Genomic DNA, 22290 nt, shown 5'->3' with positions numbered 1-22290 from the left:
GCACCAACACTGGCAGGCTGTTCCAGGATTGTTGGTATCCACATGGAGCACATCCACTCCTGAAAAGGCACCACTGGCCTGTGCTGGGGAGGAAAAATAACCTCAGTGCTGGCCAGCATTCTCAGCACCAGCGATTTTCACTGCACCCCAGTCAGACAGAGCGGCCACAAGGGCACAAACACAACTCCTCGTGCAGTTCCCAGTTGTGCCACATGGATAAAGCATGGCTCATCCATAAGGACACCTGCTGGTGACAGCAACAGGCCGCGGCTTCGGTTGTTTGATGTCATTTGACTTGAGGATAAAAAGAGCAAATCAGGAGAGAGGGGCTGCCAAAGCACCAGCCTGCAGCCTGCCATGGGGATGGCGGCGTGGGGATGCCAAGCTGGACACGCAGGAAACACCCAGGACAGTTCAGGCAGGCTGAAAACCAAACCCAGCATGCACGGAGAGCACAGCACACCCCCAGCACTCAGGGCTTTCCGACAGCTGGCAAGCTGCAGCTCAGCCCGTGCTGAAATATTGTTTCTGTGGTAAAAGGAAACTGTTTCTCTGTGTATTTTTTTTATTACCCATGGAGTCGCCATCACCACGGCTTTAACCACAGCCATGGGGCAGGCTGGGGTTCCTCCTGCGATATCTGAGCATCCTCTAACGCAGCAAGATGTCCCAGCAGTTCACTCCCTGTCTCCTTGAGAAATCCATTTGTGTGCCAAGCACATTCCACAGGCCACCCCAAAATTCACCTGATAGCACCACTCTTTGTGCAACACTTCCAGGGGGTTTGGGATGCTAGAGGTACATCCATGCCTTCCCCAGAAGTCAGCAGTCCTGGAAGCAGCAGGTAGGGAACAGACCAATCCTACCAGTTTGCTTCCTGGCCTGCAGCATCAGGAGAAAACATCCTTACTTGGGCTGGAGCTGGCTTAAAATTGAGGGTTTGGAAACAAGGACTAGAAGCTAAAGCATCTCCTCCAAAACCCACCCCTAGACCTCAAAAACCCACCCCCAAACCTCCAAAATCCACCTCCAAGCCTCCAAGACCCCACCTCCAAGCTCCACCTCCAAACCCCCGCTGCGGGGGGACGCCCGATCCCCCCGCTCCGCATCCCCGCGGCGCTCCCGAGCCTCCGAGCCCCGCGCCACGCCACAGGCCGATTAATTCACTCCATCACCAGCCCCGAATAAACACACATCACATCCCATCCCGCCCGGGCATCCCAGCCGGGAGGAGGGCCCGCTGCTCAGCGTTCTCCCGCACGGTTCGCTGCGGGGAGCACGAACCCGGCGGCTCTCCCGGCCCCGCGGGCTGCCCCCGGGGTGCGGGCGCGCGGGTTCGGCGGGCCCAGCGGCGGGCCCAGCGGCGGGGCCGGGCGGTGCCGGTGCCGCCCGGAGCGGGCTCGGCCGCGGCGCCGCCGGTGCGCGGGGGGAGCGCGCAGCTGCAGTACCCGCGGCGGCCGCTCGGCGGCGCGGCACTGCCGCCGTGCTCGCCGGGGCGGCCGGCGGCGGGGGCCGCTCTCTGCCGCCTTCCCGCGCCCTCTCCTCGCTCCGGCAGATCTCGCGAGAGCGCGGCCGGCTGGTGGCCGCGGGGGCTGTTGCAGCAGCGGCGGCGGCGGCGGCGGCGGGAGGAGGAGGAGGCGGCGGCGGCGGCGGCCGGGGGCGGCCGAGGAGGCGGCGGCGGCGGAGGAGGCGGCGGCGGCGCGGGGGCGGCCGCGCCGGGGCGAGCAGCGGCGGGCGAGGCCCGAGCGGCGGCGGCGGCGGAGCGGCGGCGGCATCATGGCGGACAGAGACAGCGGCAGCGAGCAGGGCGGCGGCGGCGGGGGCGCGGCGGGCGCCGGGGGGCCGGGCGCGGGCGGCGGCGGCCCGGGCGGCGGCGGCGGCGGCGGCGGGGGCCCAGGCGGCGGGCTGCAGCACGAGACGCAGGAGCTGGCCTCCAAGCGGGTGGACATCCAGAACAAGCGCTTCTACCTGGACGTGAAGCAGAACGCCAAGGGCCGCTTCCTCAAGATCGCCGAGGTGGGCGCGGGCGGCAACAAGAGCCGCCTGACCCTCTCCATGTCGGTGGCCGTCGAGTTCCGCGACTACCTGGGCGACTTCATCGAGCACTACGCGCAGCTGGGGCCCAGCCAGCCCCCCGAGCTGGCGCAGGCGGCCGACGAGCCCCGGCGGGCGCTGAAGAGCGAGTTCCTGGTGCGGGAGAACCGCAAGTACTACATGGATCTGAAGGAGAACCAGCGCGGGCGCTTCCTGCGCGTCCGCCAGACCGTGAACCGCGGCCCGGGGCTGGGCTCCACGCAGGGCCAGACCATCGCGCTGCCCGCGCAGGGCCTCATCGAGTTCCGCGACGCCCTGGCCAAGCTCATCGACGACTACGGCGTGGAGGAGGAGCCGGCCGAGCTGCCCGAGGGCACCTCCTTGACTGTGGACAACAAGCGTTTCTTCTTCGACGTGGGTTCCAACAAGTACGGCGTGTTCATGCGGGTGAGCGAGGTGAAGCCCACCTACCGCAACTCCATCACCGTCCCCTACAAGGTCTGGGCCAAGTTCGGCCACACCTTCTGCAAGTACTCGGACGAGATGAAGAAGATCCAGGAGAAGCAGCGGGACAAGCGCGCCGCCGCCGCCGCCGCCCCCGCCGTGGGCGCCGAGCCGCCCCCCGAGGCCGAGGCGGCCGCCGCCGGGCCGCCCGGCGCGCTGCTGCAGGCCGAGGAGCCCGAGGAGGACTGACCGCCCGCCCCCCGGGACGCGGACTGGCCCCGCCGCCGGCGGGAGGGCGGGCGGGCGGCGGGGCGCGGGGGCGGCGGCCCGGAGCCCCCCCTCCGCCCGGAGCCCCCCCGGCCGCGCCGCCCGCCCGGCGCCCCCCCCGCCGCCCGGCAGCAGCAGCGCCTCAGACCCGCCACCCATCGCTGGATGTTCCTCCACTTTACCCACCGTATCAAACAGTAAGCAGCTGCTAAAAACAAAAAAAAAAAAAACAAAACAAAACAGGAAAAAAAAAAAAAAAAAAAAAAAAAACAAAACACACAAAAAAAAAAAAGAGTCAAAAAAAAAAGTAATAACATTATATATGAACTGTGTTTCCTACTTGATTAAAAATATAAAGAACTGAGTGTTTATTTCCCTAATTAACCGAGAACTTTTGTACACGTTTAAGCTATTATTATTAAAAGTGTTTGCAAAAATGGTCAAGATTATAATATTGCTGAATTATATAAAAAAGTCCTTTTCATGTTGAGCTAACATTTGACTTTAGCACAAAAAAAAGAGATATTTTAGAACACGTAAAATAATATTTTTAGTTTTTTCTTCTCATTTTGTTACCAAATTTCGAACCTTACATGGAGGTTACTATAGTATATTTGACACCCTATATACCTGTGATTAGAGATGTGTATATATATATGAGGGCTAGGCATGCTGTGTGTCTGAGCTTTGTCTAAATGTTATGCAGAAGTTTGTAGAGTTAAAAGGTACGTAGGTTTAATTCATGCAAGGTAAACAATAAGTGCTCTCTTTTATACAATATGCATTGCATCTGGACCTTAAACATATAAAAATGGTCAGTGAAACTTCTGTGAACATGAAGAAAAATTATTAAAAAAGGCATTTAAATGAAATTTGCTAACTTGTGATTTTTACGTTTGAACCAAAGTTATTCAAATAGTAAAAAAAAAAAAAAAAAAGAAAAGAGGAAAAGAAAAAAAAAAAGAGAGAGAGAGAGAGAAAAAAAAAAACGAAAAGTAAAGAATTTCCTCCCATAATATTTTTTTTCTGCACCTGTTTGGTTTACAACTGAGTAGGCGTATTGTCATTATTGTGTATATGAGATGTACTTGTATTGTTCATAATATATTTTTTTTATTCTATGTACTTAAAAGTACTTAACCTGACGTGCAGCGGTTTCCAGTCCACCTGTTTTTGGACAGCAGGTAGCGAGTCTTTCCGTGTGGCCACTGGCACTAGCACTATGTCCCGAGCTCGGGCGAGGTCCGCAGCGATGCTTTGATCCCTGTTCACTCCCGTAGGAAGTTAGGAAGCAGCGAGGGCAGCGTGATCCCACTGAGCCATGGGGGTCGGAGTTTGGTTGGACAGTGAAAGCCAAGCCGGTGTGTGTCCGTCATGGATTTCCATGTAGCTGTGGTGCTAGTTCTTATTACTGGCTACATACCTGGCCAGCCTGGCCGTGCCCTGCCCTCCCCGTCCCAGCTCCCGCCGGGCGCGGGCTCTGCTCCAAGCCCAGGCTAGGGAAACACAGATTTGTCAGAACACTAATCTGTCCAGGTGTGTTCTCCAAATTGTAATAATAAGAAGAATAATAATAGACTTTTACAGGTTGTCTTCGTTGTTTTTCAGTTATGTTTTTTTTTTTTTTTTCTTAAAAAACAAAAAAAAAAAGTTGGTGTGCTTTTAATTGACTAACTTCTTGCTGCTGTATAGTAAAATATTAATATATTTTTATCATTAAACTGCTGCATGACTATCATCATTGCGAGTGAAGAGAAAATGTTATAAAAAAAAAGATGCCTTAAACAGTGAAAACAAAACTTTATTTTTTGTTTTTTCTTTTCTTTTCTTTTCTTGGCTGGAATTCAGTAGAGAGCATTTCAGAGAAACTAGAATCTTGTTCCACTCGGAAGTTTTTTGGGAATGCAATCATTTTGCTGAATGGTCTTGGCTGAGTTAGGGGTCAGGTAGACCTGAGCTGCTCCTGTGCGAGCAGGAGCTGCCAGCGCTTCTTTACTGAGGGGCAAGGATGGAGTTTCTGAAGGGTGGGGAGAAAACAAAAAAAAAGCTTGTTTTAAAGAATTTGATTTCCTGCTGTCATTTTATTCCCAGTTGAAATTATAATTCCCTTTTTCTTCTTGGGGTTTTTATTTTGTTGGTTTGTTTTTCTGGGGGTTTTTTTGAGATGTACTGTAAGTGTCAAAACAAGCTGTTTCCATTGTACCATGCATTATTGCCCTTGAAAGAAGTTTGCTGTTAGTGTTCACAGAAAGTTAAACACGAGCCGCTGGTAGCGAGGTGTTTCTGTTTCTTTTTAAACAATCACTGGAAATGTTTAAAATTGCTTTAATGTGCACTTTTCCTATTTCCCAGTAGTGAAATAAGCTTTTCAGAGTGCGTAATGTGACATTTGAAATGGTTCTCAATTGCATGTAAACATGTGTCTGATAACCTGCTTCTGAATCGGAGGCTCTGGATGGGCAGTTCCAGCGATTATTGTACTTCAACTGTGATGTGTCGGGACTGCACTCTCCATGCTGCTAGACGTAGTTAGGAATTTAATTGCTTTGGTGTTATTTTTGCTACTTGATTGATTGTCTCGGTCCTGCTGTTCGCTGCCCTCCCCAAAGTTGTCGCGCTGCCGACGGACGCGCTCCGGCGCCCGTAGCTCCAACGCCGCCGCCGCGGTGCGTTCCCAGCAATAAGTGCCGGGAGGCGAGGAGAGCACGGCAGAGTGTCCTTCCGTCCCTGCCGGCTCCTGGCAGCATCGCTAACGAGGCAGGCTCCTCCCGTGGTCTTCCTCGCCCGCGCCGCCCGGATCCTGCCCAGGATCCGGCTGACTGCAGGAGCGCACGGGCCGCGCGGGTCCGGTCACAGCAGTGCAGCCTGGGACAGCCCGCGGGCAGTTCTGTGAACAGTGGCCGAGAACTTGTGGTCAGTTTTTGTCTCGTTTTGGGTTTCTTCTGCGTGTTTCCTTCGGTTTTTTGTTTTTTTTGTTTTTTTGGTTTTTTTTTTTGTTGTTGTTTTTGTTTCGTTTTGGTTTTTTCTTCTTTTAACGCACGTTCTGTATGTTCAAGGACTTGATGAATGATGATAACGAAAGACTAAAATGACTGTAAAGATTCGTGGGATTTTGCTCCTCGTTGTTTTAGTTTTCATCGGATTTCCTTTTTTTGCTTTTTTTGTTTTAATTTTTGTTTTCCCGGAGGTGCTCGGTACTTTACCAAGGCTCTAATATCTCAGTATTTAAAACAAAGTACAGAAAACCCTGTTTAATGTTAGAAGAAGAAAGGTATATTTGACCATATGTGTTGTTTTAAAAAAAGACAGTATGCTCAAATGTGCCAAGATACCTAATTCCTGAGAAGTATGCCTTATATTTTCCTTGATGATATGCTTTTAAATGTCTTGTAGAATAGGTCCAAGAGCATGATAAAAGCTACTTTATAATGACTACGTGCAAGAAAACTTGAAATTCATTGCAATACTGACATTATTTTATTTTTAAGTTAAAGGGACACTGTCAAGTAATTTACCATTGAAATACAACCACCTTTTAAGTGGTTTTATGCTAACGGGGAAATGTCCTCCGAATTCAAATTCTATTTTTTTTGTTAAAATGAAAACAAAAAAATGAAATTGCTCTGTCTTTGAGAATTTAAATAAAAAAGAAAAAAAGAAACAGCACGAGCCGCTGTTGATTCCTGCCTCTTCTTTGCGGTCCCGCTTACGATGCTGCGGCGGGAGGCAGCCAGCAGCTTCCCGGGAGCCGGGGGGCCCGGCCGGACCCTTCGGGGATCCCCCGAGCGCCGGTACCGGGAGCCCCGGGCTGGGCCGGGCGGGACCGGCGGGCGAGCAGGAGCCCGGCCGGCCGCGGGGACCGGGAGCGCTCCGAGCTCGCAGCCGGGCGCGCCCGTACGCGGAGGGCTTTTCGTTTTTTGAAAATTCAATTGGAAAAAAACCTAAATAAATACTTGACAGTGTCACTTCGCGCGTATCCCTCGCAGGGGTTGAAATGCGCTGGGCGTAGCGCTGCCGGGAGAGCGGCTCCCGACCCGTCCCGGGGCTGGGGGAAGCGCAGAGGGGGCAGCGGGCGGGCGCAGAGCCCACCCCGTGAGCCAGGCAGAGCTGCTGCCGGGGATTTAACCCCTGCTCAGAGCCGACCGGTAACTTCTTTTTTCTCGTTTAGTTTTGGGTTTGGGTTTTTTTTTTTTTTGGGAGCAATTACTTTGTTGCCTTTAAAAATAGCACTGTAACCACCTTTTTTTATGATTAGCTGTAGTGTAACCTTTGTCCCTTCAAACTATGCAAGCTATGAAATGTAAATTAGGGATCAGTTAAAGATAGTTGATTATATTCAATCAGATGACATTCATGCACTAACTGGAGTATATACAGATAAAGCTATTAGAGTGACTTGTATGCTAACAGCAAGATATAACATACCTACCTATTCTAAAAAAATGACTATTAATATTGTATAACAGGACTGTGGGGGTTGGGAGGGAATGTTATCTCTTATCTTCTTAAAAGGGGATTTAAGATTTTTATAACTGTTTTTTCCATCAAACTTTAATATTTTTGTCAAATTTTTAGGTATTTAATTTGTAAAATAGATTTTACTTTGTACTGGCGTACAGAAAATAGGGGTTGATTTAAACTTTTTTGAAGCCAAGTGATCAAGTACATTTGTAATAAAAAGTCAATGGATCTATATCAGTCGTACTCACTGTTTTCATTTCTTGTACGTTCTAATGCAGTGGCGCTCTGTGTCTCCCAAGGAAAAAGAAAAAATTGGGGAGGGGGGTGGAAGGAGAAGGCAAAAATGTCAGCATTGATGCTGCCAATTGATGCAACTTTGCGTGCACAAGTGGCCCCTGGTCAGTGGAGATTTGGTAGATATGCATTTTTCCTAAAACCAAGGTGCACTTTTTCCAGAAGGGTTTATGCAAACCTGATGTTTTTGGCATGTCCTCACTCCACGCTTCCACCTTGGCGCCTGTAAACTCCAAAGTCGCCCTTTGGGAAGCGCCTTTCCCTGGCACTTCAGAAAAAGCAAAACCAACCAAAGCAAAACTCTGATTTCTTCTAAAGTGGTGAACTACAGCACATGATGTTTTTGCACCCTCACACGCTGTCGCCCTTCCTCCAAGGTCTGCCACTTGCTTTTCTTTAAGTTCAACAGGTCAAAGGGTTTTTTGTTTGATTTTTTTTAAGTCAAATTGCCAAGTGTTTTGGATCGAAGACTTCAGCAGATCCACCGAGCTTGGATCCAACACCTTGCAGAGCACTGACATAATTATTTTTTGGTTGCTTGTTTGCTTTAAACCCAGCCCTCCCCTTCCCTGTCCCAGGGCATATACCAAATCTGATTGACTTGTCTGTGGCAGAAGTTGTGGGAGTCAGCAAGGGAGAACGATGACATTAATGTACAAGAATGCTAAAACAGGTTTACATTTTAGGGGCTCTCTTCAAGCATGAAAACCTCAAAAGTCTAACTAGAACCAACGAATTTCCTTGGTTTTGCTAGTCCTCCAGGTAGACATTGAATCTCTCTTAGGTGAGTTGGAAAGAAGGCAGTAAAGGCAAATTCTTCCACAGCTGTGCAATTTGCTCCTTCAAAAACCTGCTGCTTCCTACTGGATTGCATGGCTTTTGGAGAGGTAGGGCTCTGCCTGAAGCACTGTGAGTTTCTCTTTTAAAAAGACACTGTCAAGAATTTATCTTTTTTAGAAACCCAGTTTGCAGCTTTTTTTTTTCCCCTGGCTTTTTTTTACTTCTTTTTTCTTTTTTTCTTTTGCTTTTTGTCAGGCTTACCCAAACTTTCCCTTTATTGTCTTACTCTCCTCCTTCGTTGGCTGCCTGCTCCTCGTTAACTCAGCTTGTGCAGCTGGAGGGTCACTGTTCCTGGTGGTGTTTGGACTATCTGGAAGAGGAGCCCAGTAGTTTGAAATTCTCATACCGGGCTTTTTTATATCTTTTGCACACTCATTTCTCTCCCTAAAAGTTTTACTCCTCTTGGCTTTCTCCCGTAATGCGTGAAGAAAGGTGAAGGGCTCTGAATTTTTGGTGGCAGAACAGAGAAACTGGCTGCACGCAAAGCGTTGTCACAATGTTTTGACAAAACCGACAAGGTAAACAAGCGAGTTCCATTTTTATTCCTGATTCCTTCTGCTGTTGCCATCTCCTTTGCCGTTGCAACAATGAAAGAGAGTTTCTGCCCAGAGCTTTTTTTTATTTTTTTGTGGTTCCTTTTACTCTGCTCGCTTGCACATGATTTAGCTCACTGGCACTGCAAAATGTGCGTGGGTTGCGAGCGTGGCAAGGAGATACGTATATAGAGTTTAAAGCTAGTTAAGGTTAATTTAAATGGACTTCCAAAATTATAGCCTTTTTTAAAAGCTCATATTTCCCAGAGCCTAATCTTTGGGCCTGAAGTCCATGATTTTTTTTTTTTCTTCTCAGAAGAGGTGTGTGTTGTGTTGGGATGGCTGGGGGTGATGGCCCAGGAAGGATGCTCCTCTCTGGAAGCTCTGCAGTTGGAGCTGGGCTGCCTGCTCTGCCCTGCTCTGCTCTGCTCTGCTCCCAGCTCGAGCCAGATGGCTCTGGGAGTTTCTCTTAGCCTGCCTATCCTCCTTTGCTTGTCTTTCCAAAGCATTTCAGTTCCTGACGGGCTGTGTGTTAGCAGCACTGCAGTCTGGGAGAAAGGCAGCTCACATCAGGGTCTGCAACCATCCCACTTCTTGTGAATTACAAGTGGGCCACGAGGCTTTTCTGGGCTGTGTGTTGCTTGTTGTTAGTGCAGAACAGCTGCAGATAGCAGAGAGAATTGAAGGCCAAATCATCTATTTGTAGGGGGTTCACAGTGTTACTTCTCCAATGGCTTTCTGGATATTTTACTGCAATTTGGTTGGCATAGAAGTTGCTGCTGGAGGAGTCCATTGAAAGGGAAAGGATGAGCAGGTCGGTGTTGGGGCAGGCATGGTGCTGTCACTAACAAAGGCATTTCCTGAGCTGGCAGCCTCAGGCTGGGTGAGGGAGTTTGTCCAGGGGAGGAGCTCCCAGCAGCCACAGCAAAGGTGCTGTGTGTCTGGAGGGTAGAAAAAGGCTTTTGGAGCAAGGTGGGAGAGGGGATGTGGCAGAGATGGATGGCCAAGGTGCACCTGGGCTGCCATACAAGTGCTTCAGCATCAGCACAGCTCTTAGAGAAGGCCATGAGAGCCTGATGACAGTGGCTCTTTGCCACAAGCTGCTGAGGGGTGTCAGGCTGTGGTCCCAAGGGATCATGGAGCAGAGGACACTGAGCTCCCCAGCTGGGGTGGCTCTGCTGGCCCCCATCGTAGCAGTTTGGTGCCTGAAGCCAGATGAGCATTTTGTGTTTTGGAAGAGTCAAAGCATGTCACTCCCACCTCTATAAAAGTAGTAACCGGTTGTGTAGCCTGTTTGAGGCAAAATATCACAGGAGAGGGAGAGTTGAAGTCATACAGCAAGAAACGAGGCGTGTTTTCACAGAAAAAAAATGTCAGCTGGAGATTAAGTGAAAAAAGATAAAGATAGAGAACTTTTGGCCTCACTATCTGTCTTTTGAATGTTGACTGATTAAAACAAGACAGAGTGAATGGCTGGATATCCCCAAACAATGCTTCACTGTCCCCCTGCAGATCGATACTGCTGGCACTCCTTTACCCAGAGACAGGATCTGGTCCTGAGCTCTCTGCTCTGGAAGGCACCGTGGCCAGCCAAGGCGCAGCCTGCTCAGGCTGGCTGTAGATTTTGCCTGTATGTGGGTGTTGTCTTGTTTTGGGTGAGCAGACATCACCTGGGCTGTGGCAGTACCTCTGCAGCTCGAGTTGGATGTGTGGTTTGGTGGGGAAATTCTGCTGTCCTTGTGTGAGGTACCTTGGAGCAGCCTAAGGACACAAGACCTGATACAGTTTGGGTTTAACTAAGACAAGTTTTACCAACCAGTGGGCATTAGGTTTATCATGCCAAGCTAGAGCTCACAGGAGAGTGAAATATCCAAACACAGGTAACATAGCTGTCAGGTCCTGAGCAGGGCCTACTTTGCTGTTGAGCTTGGTGACCCTGGCCATTTCCACACCTCCTCTTGAGGCTGGAGTTCATGACATGTGGTGAACCTCTGCTCCTTTCTGGGTCAGCCATCAGCTGGGAGGGTTTTTGGTTTGAACAGGAATCTGCTGGATCTCCCCAGCAGGAACTCAGTCTTAACTCAGACAATTCCTTGGCTTTGTTGGTGATCAGTTGGTTTGCTGTCCATTCTGACATTAGCTTTGCAAAAATACACACCTTAGCCCTTTCTGTGTCTTGGGCCACACAGCAGACTGAAGTGCAAAGAGGATTGACTGTAACACTGGCAGTGGGAGTTTCTGCTGAGAGTCTGAGTTTCTGAGTCTCCCTGGCTGTGGCACTGAAGCATTTTTTCTTGAAACACTATCTTGAAATATGCAGGAAGCAAGAAAAACCAGCTTCATTCTTTCTGTTCGAGACTGGAGAGGTGAGAGGTGTGGATTTACATCGGCAGTGTGGAAGGATGTGCCCCTCTTGGCTGGGGAGACCTCGGAGGGAGGTGGCTGCTGTGGGAGCTGATCCAGTGCGCGCCGCTGGGACGGCAAGTGCATGACTTGGAGAGATTTAGACAGCTTTTGGAGAAAAACCTCCTTGTGTTGAAATGTCATCCCAGTCATGATGTTGATTTCAATGGAGAATTGCTTGTGAAAGTGGCTTGCAAGCTGTGTCTGAAGGGCCGTGGCCGTGCTGACCCCGGTGGGTTTGGCTGTTACTGAACACGGGGCAGACACCGTGCAGCAGCCCCGTGGGTGCAGGAGGTCCTGTCTGACAGACACAGGGCAGCATTTGGGCTGGGAGGTGCCACTGTCGTGCTTGCAGGAGGGTCTGGGAGCTGAGCCTGGGCTCTCAGACATCATCACACCGTGCTCTGGATTGATGCACGGGCCAGCATGGGCACGGGGGGTTTGGGGGTGGCTGCTGTGGGGCTGATCCCCCCCAGCATGGTTGTGCTGATGTGGCTGGTGTTGAGGTGAGGCTGGAGGGGGCTGTGTCCATATCATGGACCTGGATAGTTTCTGTTGCTGGCAGCTGAGAGTCAGTAAATGAGCAGTGGTTGTTTTTTCTGTGACTGGTGAATGTCTTGTGCGACTCAGGCTCAAATTGCTGTGTGCCCATCAAGGTTGGGCCATTAGAGGTTTGGGGGGTTTTGTTCTCACTCTGGGCAGAAAGGTGGCTGTCAGAGTGCAGGACAGTGCTTGTGCTTCAGGCAGGACCTGTCTGTTGGAATGTCTGGGAGCAGCATTGTCATTTGAAAGGCAGCCACCTTGGTGTGGGTGTGGCTGTCCCCCAGCTTGTGCTTGCTCTGGTGTCTCCCTAGGGAATGCATTTTATTTCTCCGTGCTCCATCCTGGTTGCACAATAGTGAGCACTATGTAGGCTGCTGGCTTTATTGCCTGCAGTCTGCTGAGGTTTGGAACTTGCCTGGGCTCACCTTTTGCCCAGGCATCTCACATGGGCAGGGGGTGAGTCTGCATGGGCACATCGGTGTCAGCCGGTCCAGGCTCCTCAAAACTCACCTAGGGCTCGAGAGGTGAGTGCTGGGATTTCAGGGACCAGCTCTTCCCTCTGCAGCAGTCCAGCAGAAGCAGGTCCAGCTGGCTCACTTTTGGGAAGGCTTGCCGATCTGTCAATACTTCAAGAAATGCCAGGGCTAGGAATCATGGAGAAAGGGTTTTGTGAAATCTGGTATTTAAACCTCCCACTCGAGTGATGCTGAGGAGAGCTGGCAATGTAGCATTGGCTTATCAGAAGCTGTGTGGGCAGGTCAGCTTAAAAAAAAATGTTGCATGAGCAGCACCAGAGGTGAAGGAAAGAAGCTGGTGTCTTGTCAGGTAGAGAGTTTAAATGGGGTCAGAATTTCTTTTTATTAAAAAGATTGTTTTATTTAAATAATAAATGACAGTACGTTCACTGTTGCCAGGGGCTGCTGAAGGGCAACCAGGCAGGTCTGAGCAAAGCAGGGACTAAAGGCTTTGAATTATTTTCTGTCATTAATAACTCTGAACTGAGCACTGCAGATTCATGTAAAAGCCATCTCTGCTTTCATGCATGTGAACAGTTTGGTTTGTGGATAGATCTGCTGTGATCAGAGGCTCATTCTATCTTACAAAAAAAAGTTGGCTTCTGAGCTTCACCTGTCAATAAAAGTCCTGGAAAATGAGTCCTTGCAGGCTTCTGCAAGGCCATATGTAACTTATCTTGTCCAATGCAAGTCCCTAATTGGCGGTTTAAAGTCATTTAAAAAAAAGAATCTGTTAATGGTCAGTCTATTTTTGGTTTGAAGATGGACTTTATATGGTCATAAAGTAAAATTCCTAGCTTAATTATGGGAATCAAAGTACATTGGCTTAATTGCACAAAGAACTGCACACAAGAGTGCAGAGAGGACACGCTTTGCAAGTGATTATCTGCTGATGAAATACTATATGGAGCAACAAGTGGGGGCATTCCAGGCTGCAGGAAGCATCCTGAGGCCAGAACTGCTGAGCTGCTGAGGAGAGATGGCACCAAACCCTTGTCCAATCCAAGAGAATTGGACATTTCTCTAGTCTAATGTGGACCAGCTCTATTTTTGGAAATAAATAAGCATGGTCAGGGTTCATTGCCACCACAGCACTGTCTGCCCTGCCTTGTGGAGACTTGAAACTGGACAAGATTGAAGGGGTGATTTGTAACCAAAGCCTTGGTTGAGGAGTTGATTTGTGTTCTGGAGATGCCTCCAGAAGCTGGAAAAGCAGCTGTGGGAGGTCTGAATGGCAGAGAATTTGGTGATGGGAAGTACAAGCTCCCAATGATTAGGAGTTCCATCAAACTGTTTCCCTGTTGATGGACACATAAACCTTGAAAGGTATCAGAGTGTTGGGGGCAAGCCTGCATTCTTGAAGCTGAGATACCTGGGAAGCTAAACTGGGTATCCAGGAGGAATTTAGGATGTGGCAGTGCCTGTTCCTGAAGTTGTGTGTGTGCCTGGGAAAAGGCTGTGACAGGGACATGAATTGAGGAGCTGTGACTTCACAGCATTTCCACTTCAGCCTGTGGCACAGGAGGTGGGCAGGGTTTGGGGAGGACAGAGGCTGGCGGGAGGCTGAGGTGTTGGGGCTGGAGGTTGGGAGCAGAGTTGTGTGCACGAGAGGGACAGGGCTGGAGTAAGGAACGGGCACATCTGCACAACAGGGTGGAAACAGGAGACAAAAATAGTTGTTGTAAACTGCTTGGTGGTGAAAAACGACCTCAGCACAGCTGCTCTGATTGAAACATGGTGGGGGTGATGGAAATCAATAGGATACTGCATTACCTGCCATTGTAGCAGGTATGTTAGGTCATAAAGGAAAAACACTACATCTAAAAGGTTGCTGTAAAATCTGAGGAAATTGGAGTACTGATGACCAAACAGCCACATTTATGTTGGATATAAATTCTGTATTTTAATGACATGGAGGTATTAGGAAGTTTTCTATTCCAGTCAAAAGGAAAGTTGAGGATTTCATGAACCTTGGGAAAAAAACCAGGCTCATGCATCTTCATAAACCTGTTAGAAAAAGTGAATTCTATTATGGCCATGCTATCTGGCCAGATTGTTTGGGAAGGAACTGGCTAACATTTTGGTGAGCAAACATACTGATTTACTTAAAGGATCATTTCTTGTAACAGCCTGGTCTAGAGTTAGCCTTTGCTCAGGACTAAAACATAAGACATAATTCAAAATACAATTATTGTTGAGTTGTTAAGTAGCAGTGACCACCTGGGGTCACTGAATTGCAGGTTCAGCATTCTCAGGGTAGAAGGTGCTGGACTAAAAGTGACTCTTTTGTTCCAAAATATTGCAGGGGAGAAGATCAGAAAAATGAAGTCTTAGGCTTACCACAGGTACCTGGGAAGGTTACTGGCATCCAGGTGAGGCAGAACTCTGCCATGAAGGAATGAACAACCCTAAAACTGTTGTTGAAAATAGTTATAAAGGAAGGGATTTCTGGAGTTCAGGAAGATTCCACCCAAGGACAGAATCCAGCTCTGGAGGAGCAGACTGGAAGGGCCATGTGGTAGGGCAGGTAACCATGAGTGGGAAATGAAGCAGTTTAGGAGGGGCTTTGCAGAGCTGGGGGCTTTGGGGAGCCAATGCTGTCTGAGGGACATCAGACACAAGGCTGGGGAGAAAATCTGGCTGTGCAGGACTGAAGGCAGAATTCATTTCCTGCACTACTTCATGCTGCTGAAGTGACTCCTCCACGTCATTCTGGAGCACAGGGCACGTTTGAGAGCCTGCTGTCCTTTTGGGTGGAATAAGGAGCCTTCCTCTGAAACTCAAGTGAGGCAGAGATGCTGGAGCAAAGTAGGAAATTCAAGTGGAGGAGCAACAGATGTATCAAGGGGTTTTAAAAAAGCTTGGGACTGAAACTCTTAAAGGTACTAACAAAAACAGGGCTGTCAAAAATCAGCTTCGTATTCTCCATGACTAGATAACATCCTAATGTCAGGTTATTCTTTTTTTTTTTAATTAAAGTATTAGTCAGGGCACTGGGAATTGCAGATCAGCAACCCTGAACTCCAGTCTGAGAAGGTGAAGCTGGAGTGCTGTAGCTCTTCAGTGTGTAAGAGGTAGAAAGCAACATACTTTCTGCAGAGAAAGGGGGTTGGAGCAGGTGATCCCTTCCAACCCAATCCATTCTTTGATTCTATGATCAGTCTGGTTTGCTGGGGCGCCTACCACAATGCCTGAACACATTGACAAACAGCAGGATAAAAAATAGGCTTGCAATGAGAAGAGAAATACCAACCACAGAGTCATTCTTTGGTTGCAGTTGCTATTTGTCACTTGGGAAGCAAAAGGTTGACTAAAGTCTAGTTAGAGAAGGTGATTAAAGCCTTCCAGGTCTGCATCTTCAGCCTATGAGCAAAAGAGTTCCACTCAATGGTTTGGTCAACCCAAAGTTGCTGGGTGAAGAAAGGTTCATTTTCATGAAACTTGTGTGGTGGACAGCACTAGGTCCAGATTGCAAAGTCTGTTCTGAGGGGAGAAACCACCCCAGAATACTGGGTAATCTAGAGAAATCTAGATTTCTCCTGTAAAGCAACACCCCCAGTTCAAATTCCTGCCTTGAGCTGGACTTGCAGGTCTGCCAGATCCCAGAGTGTGCCTCAGCAGCTGATATTGTGGCTGTTCTGTTTGCTTCTTGCTAAGGAAAAACTCAGATGTCTTGATTTTTATCAAGGGAAGGAGGAGGAGCAGAGGTCTGGGCAGCATCTTCCAGCTCTTGCCTGGGTTTGTTCTTGAGGGGGGATTGTTGGTGTGTGCGCATTCAGACCTGTGTCACCTCTCTTCCCAAGAGACCCAGGAGAACCCACAGGTAACTGGTGTCAGCCACAGCAACCTTTTGCTGCTCTGGCTTAATTTTAGGCTTCTTAAAAGTCCAGGAGTCATGGCAAGTACCCTGGCTTCTCCACCTTCCCTGTCTCCAGTAGATGATGGTACCAAAGAGTGAGTGCTTTGATAAGTCATTGGAGTTTGTAATAAAAGCAGGATAACTGCAGGCACTGTGAGGCTTTCACTCAGAGTTTGTGTTTAAAGACAAGGAGCAGAGTGGTTGGGTTATACTGGAGAAGTGACCCCAGCCTGGTTGTGGCAGGAAAATTGAGAAGAGCATAAGGTTTGGTGCAGTGAGCATGGGGCTGACCCTGGGACATGTGAGGCAACAGCAACAGGGGGGAAAAAAAAGTAATTTTTAATGCTCCCTCAGTGTGCCAGGCTGTAAGTGAATTGTTCATTCAGGAGGAAGAACTCTGATTGTGGTAGCAGAGTAAATGAAGGGAAGGTGTGTAGCCTGCCACAGGAATCCTGCTCATCCCAGGTGTGCTGCAGGTCTGTGGGGCTGCTGAGCAGGAGCTCCTCTGTACCACAGCTCATCAGAGCCCCACAGTGTCCCTGTGCTGCTCTCCCTGGTGATCAGGTGGTTGTCACTGGCACAACCTTTGTCCCTACCCCTAGAAATCCATTAGATTGCTCACTTCTAGTTAAATTATACCAGCTGACTTTGAAGTTACTCAATATAAGACCGTCGTGGTATGCTTGCATGATAGTTATTTGATGTAAGACAACAATTTCTTGTGCTCTCTCTTTAGGAATCTGGGCTTTGAGTTCCACTGGGGTGTGTTGTATGTACCCAGCTGCACAGGATCAGGCCCATCTCTGTTTTCAAATGTATTTCACATCTGCAATTAGAGATGTTCTAGGAAACAAATTAGGAGATCGAGTTGTCTGTCACAGGCTCAGATGATCATAGCGACTTGTGCTAAAGGCTCTGTCCTCTTAGAGACCTGCACGGCTGCTTTGTGTAACTGCTGTCAGAGCTCTGGTTCTGGTCCTAGTGTTTTTTATCAATGTACTGAGTATACTTGCCTTTAAATCCTGTTAGGTACTGATAATTATCGCTGGTATTCTGTACATTAGCTCTGTACTAGCATTCACATTGGACTAGGCTTAATAGTGTGAGTGTCAAAGATGACTTGAAAAAGGAAAATTAGTTTATACCCTTTTTGTTTGGTTCTACTCCATGTAGTAGGTGGTTTGTAGAAGTACCAGAAGTGCTAAAACTGTCTTCCCCCTTTTACTTGCTGTGATTCTCTGCAGCAGAACATAGAGATTTAAGTCTGTTTTTCCATCCTTTGGAGACACTGAGATATTGTCATGGTGAGGTCCATGGAGATACCCAGAGAGCTGGGCCCTCACACAGAGATAAGGCATCTTTTCCATTTGTTGTTTTTTATTTTTTTTTCTTCTGCTGTCCATCCTCCAAGTATTTGTTTGGTTTTTTTTGGTTTTTTTTAATGTAAAAAAGTTATTCTCTCACCTGTCAGTGCAACATCCTCTAGGATATTTGCGATCTTCCAGAAAAGGTAGACAGGACTGAAATAACTAATGCCAAAAATTGCCCATGGCAAGGGAGGGAAATCCTTGTTCTCAAGGCAAACCCCATCCAGACCTTTTTTCAGCACACCACAAGGGTATAAATGCCCATTTTTTCTTTTCCAGGTGGTCTTTAAGGCCAAGTGGCAGAGGGCAGAGTTTGCCCTCGGTGGGGTTCCGGTGCCCTGTGGCGCCCGCGCTGTCCCGCAGGTCTGAGCCCCCGGCGCCCCGGCATTTAGGGAGCTCCTAATGTGGGGTTGGCTTTCACCCTGTCCTCAATTTGGATCCCCAGGGCAGAAAAATTAGGACTTTCTCAGTTAAAGAAAAAAAATCAAAAGTGAAGCAAAATCTCTGGAGAGTTGTGTTTCCCCACAGCAGTGAGGGCCCCTCAGCACCCACTTCTGTTCAGCCAGGACGCCCGGGTCAGTCCTGCTGGGTTTTTAGCCATCTTGACCTCATGTTTGCAAATATTATTGGTAATATAATGCTCTATGTACAAATGTCTGTGTGGCTCATGTGTATGTTTCTGTGGTTCAAGTCAGCCACAGACTTCTGGAATTTCATTGTACTTTGGTTAAATGTTGGACTTTTAACTCTTCTACTGTATGGCTTCTTGATTTCTCTTGTCCAATGTGGACCAACTCTATTTTTGGAAATAAATAAGCATGTAAATAAAATGAATGGGTTTATGCCACTTACAAGAAAATGCTTTATTTAAAATATCCACTCAGTCTTGTATATTTTATGGTATCTCAGGGAGCAGCCGAGGCTCAGGCCCCAGCAGCCTTGTGCTGAGATACCATATTATGTACAAATTCACTTCCAAGTGCTTTTGGAAGCAGACTTCCCACTCCTGAACCAAACCCCCATAGGACCAGCCTTGCAGAGGAGGGAGGGGGGAATCCAGAAACATATCGTTTAAGGGGAGTAAGGGAAACAAACACGACTTTCCTCTCAACACAAGGCTTCTGGTTTGAGGTGTCCAGGTGCCAGAGACACTGCTGGGTGCAGGGATGCCATGGGTCGGTTCTCAGCTCCCACCTGGGAGCACGTGGAGATCAGGAGCACAATGACATCTCTTTTTTAATTATTTTTTTTTAAATTCTCCATATAAACCAATATTTACCAGTAATCCTGTGTTTCTGTTTTTGTTTTTTGGCAGACTTTTACCAGTAAATATCGGTTTATTCCTGAAACCAGAAGCCCTAAACATACCTTTGTTTATAAGGTCAGTTGGCATTTTGTCTCTCTCATTCCCCACTTCCCCCCAGTACAACCCAGCAGGTGGTTGAAAGGTACCAAGTTCTCTTTCTAGTTTTCCTGCTCTGCATCTCTGGGAACTGGAGCCCGCAGGACCTAGAGCCTTCTGTTGGTAATGTAGATTCCAGTTTACAAATTATTCTTTTACCATTTTAAATCCTGCTTTTAAGGACAGAGGTGTTCCCACATGCCCACCACGGGAACTGGTAGAAACCCCTAAATTGCTCCTCCTCTCTGAAGCCTGAGGGTAGGTCTCACTAGTATCTTCAGGCTTGGGGCTGAAAAAATAATTGATCCCAAAATATACACTAAAAACTGCCATTTCTGGTTTACTATGAGCAGGACCGGGGGAGGGAAGGGCGGGAAAGGAGTTTGAAATTTACTTTTCTCCCCCTTTTTTCCTAGAAAGCAAATGTGACGTGGGGAGGAGGGAGAGAATGTGAACGTGGCCCTTCCTAAAGTCATTGTAAACTCCTCCTCCGAGGCTGGGAAAAAGGGCAAGTGAAAGATCTGATCCTTAAAAGGACATCACTGGGTGTCTGAGACCCCAAAAGCAGCTGGGGATTTTTAAGGACTCCAATTGCTTTTGGTTTATCCCAAGACAAATTGACTTGGGAATGTTGAAGCCTCCTTTTTCCCCACATGTATTTGCCACCCAAACACTGCACATTTTGGTAATACCCCAGAAACAGAGAACCTGATGAAGGATAGAAAATGAGTTTACTGCACAGTCCCGGCCAAATTTTTTCTCCCAAGCAAACAAAATAAAAAAATTTTTAAAAACCCTCAAACCAAAGCCCATCCCTGTCCCTTCCCCAAAAAAACCTCCTAAAAAAGCAAGTCCAAGAGAATCTCAAATGCCCAGCCTGGTTCTGTCCTCCAGGGTTGACAGGGGTGTTTTTGGCATAGCTGCAGCCCAACCATGTCCCTTTAAGGAGCACTGTGGCTCATTTCCTCCTCACCAACCCCAAGCTGAGGTTCCTGAGAGCTGATCAGAGCTCCTGCAGCCTTAGGTGGAGTCCAGAGTGAGGGGAGCCCTTCCAGCTGTGCACTTTGAGCTGAAAACTACCTTTCCTCCCCTTTTGCAGCCTGGGTGGTTCTGATTGCTGGCAGTTCTGTAATACAACCTTAATCTGAGCAGTTGAGGCTGGTCCTACCTTATCTTCAGACGTCTTGCGGAGGACTCCTGTTACCAGTTTGGTACTCAAAAGCTCCACCCCACCACCAGAAGTCACTTTTTGTTTTTTTCCAAAGGCAGTGATAGCTCACCCTCTCTAGCTCTAATGGAAAACCTGATAATTGCAATGCAACTTTCTAATAAAATTGTTCATATATTCATAATTCCGTTGCAATCCCAAATTGGAGAAGAGATCTGTTAAAGGTATATATTAGTCTAGATTTTTCTTATTGTAAATACTGTAATTTTATAATACTGTCAATATTTTATTAACTTAGAAATATTTAACAGAGTTTAATCTATGGTAGTTGATTCATTTATAGGTTTATGTTGCAGCCAATTACATTCTAATGTAAGATTAACTTTCAGCATGTAAACTTTGAGTGAATATATCTTTGGAAAGATTAAGAGAGAAAACTCTCACTCTTAATCTGTAGTATTTATCCCCAATTCCCAGTTGGGAATTATTTAACAAAATATTAGGAGGTTTTGAGAGCTCATGAATCTAATAACTGCAGTTGGATTTGAAAACTTGAATTTTGAGATGTAAAAGTGAAAAAGTGAAAAAGTTTGTTTCAGTACCTGACCTCTCTAGCACAGAAGTCTTTATTTTGAGCAAAGGGACACTGTCAGTTCAATTTTAGTTTCTTGCTTTTGGGGGGAAAAAGAAACCACAGAATGCAGCCCTGTGTGAATTCCTTGTGGCTCGCAAGGGGAGCAGCTCCTCTCCCGAGGCTCTGCGTGCCCGGCCAGAGCAGCTCCATCCCCGCCACTCCCGGCCGCAGCTCGGGGAGATGGAAAACGTGCACAAACCTCAAACTTGACTTGATTTTTTGACCAAAGCGTTTGCTTTTTAAGAATTGAAATCTCTCTCTCTCTTTTCACCTGATGGTGTCCCTTTAGCATCATAAAGATGTTCATGTTCTCTGAAAACCGTGAGAAGTGATTTTCTTTTCAAGGCAGGGGAGAATTGGTCTGTCATTACAACTTGCATAAAAAATACCAAAAATATCTTGAGGGTTTTCACAGGCGTTGGTATTTTTTGAGTGTAAAAGTTAATCTTGATTAGAGATGTGCCAATCTTTACTGCTTTCCTGTAGTGTTGTTACACTTAGACATTTCAGTTCACTTACAAATATATACTGTAACAGTATACTTTGTACAGATTTATTTAAAATTTATTTGAAAACTGAAATAAAGTAGGCAGAAAATAAAGATATTTATTTTTCATTTGACTATGTAAGAAGGTATCATTCTTTTGGTTTTAGTGCACTGGTGTACCAAGCCTCAGAACCACTGCTTTCTCCAGCTCATAGGATGCTTTTCCAGACTGTGGATACGTGTATGTGTACTGCTGTGTTGATAAGTAAATGCCAACGATGGAGTTCGTTGCTTTTATACATCCCAAAGAGAAGTTCTCCACCGTTCCCTGTCTGTTTTCTGACCGAACAGGCGTGTGTTTGTGAACAGTGTTCACGCCAGCTCTGCCACCCCACCCTCACATCAGCTCACACCAATGCCAGGATGGGAGGAGTTGCCTGCGTACCTTCCCCAAAACACCCCGGGCCGCAGTGGCATCGTCAGGGAGCAGTTCAAACCTGTGTCCTTTGGGCTTTGTGTAAAGCAAATGCAGAACAAGAAAAATCGAGATGTTAAATCCATTAGAAAACCAATTCCTTATTGTACAGTAGTATGGAGATCTCTAGTCAACCTGCCATTAATAATAGATTCTTATTTTTTGAATGATCTATTTAAAAGAACAGCAAGCATTGTATTTGCTAGTAAATCTGAAGTGTTTACATGGAATTACTAAATAAATTATTTGATCTAAGATGGCTCTTATCAGTGCTGATTTTTAATAATGGAAATTCGGTTTGGCAGCTGCTTTTTTAGTTCGAGCTGTTCTTTAAAATCTTCCAACGCAGGTTTTTGGTTTTTTTTTTTCATTGCATCCTTGTGGTTCAAATTAGGTTCTGAGGAAGAGGCAAACCACGCCTCTCCCTGCAAAGCCTGACAGGAGTGCTAGCTCACGTTTTCCAACCCTTTCCATAAGGCTTTCCCTTCACATCCCAACCAGCTGAGATGAACAGGATGCTGAGCCCAAAGCCCTGCAGCAGTCACTGCTGCTCGCTGGGCTGGG

At 47.6% G+C, this 22290-nt stretch overlaps 1 protein-coding gene and 1 long non-coding RNA gene across 2 annotated transcripts; both read left to right on the top strand.

Moving 5' to 3' along the window:
- The first annotated feature begins 1776 nt into the window (after positions 1-1776).
- Positions 1777-2727, top strand: PURA (purine rich element binding protein A). The gene has a single exon (XM_063168351.1). The coding sequence runs from the start codon at positions 1777-1779 to the stop codon at positions 2725-2727; it is 951 nt and encodes a 316-aa protein (XP_063024421.1).
- Positions 2728-2854: 127 nt separating this feature from the next.
- Positions 2855-21981, top strand: LOC134424641 (uncharacterized). The gene is made up of 3 exons (XR_010029465.1): positions 2855-2942; positions 18876-20354; positions 21419-21981. It is a non-coding gene; the product is annotated as an uncharacterized LOC134424641 (long non-coding RNA).
- The last annotated feature ends 309 nt before the right edge of the window (positions 21982-22290 follow it).

Source organism: Melospiza melodia, chromosome 14 (assembly GCF_035770615.1).
Source record: "Melospiza melodia melodia isolate bMelMel2 chromosome 14, bMelMel2.pri, whole genome shotgun sequence".
Classification (NCBI taxonomy): Eukaryota; Metazoa; Chordata; class Aves; order Passeriformes; family Passerellidae; genus Melospiza; species Melospiza melodia.
This window is presented reverse-complemented; position numbering and strand designations above follow the sequence as displayed.

Excerpts from the sequence above, each read along its gene's own strand:
- PURA (XM_063168351.1), top strand. The coding sequence starts at position 1,777 with ATGGCGGACAGAGACAGCGGCAGCGAGCAGGGCGGCGGCGGCGGGGGC.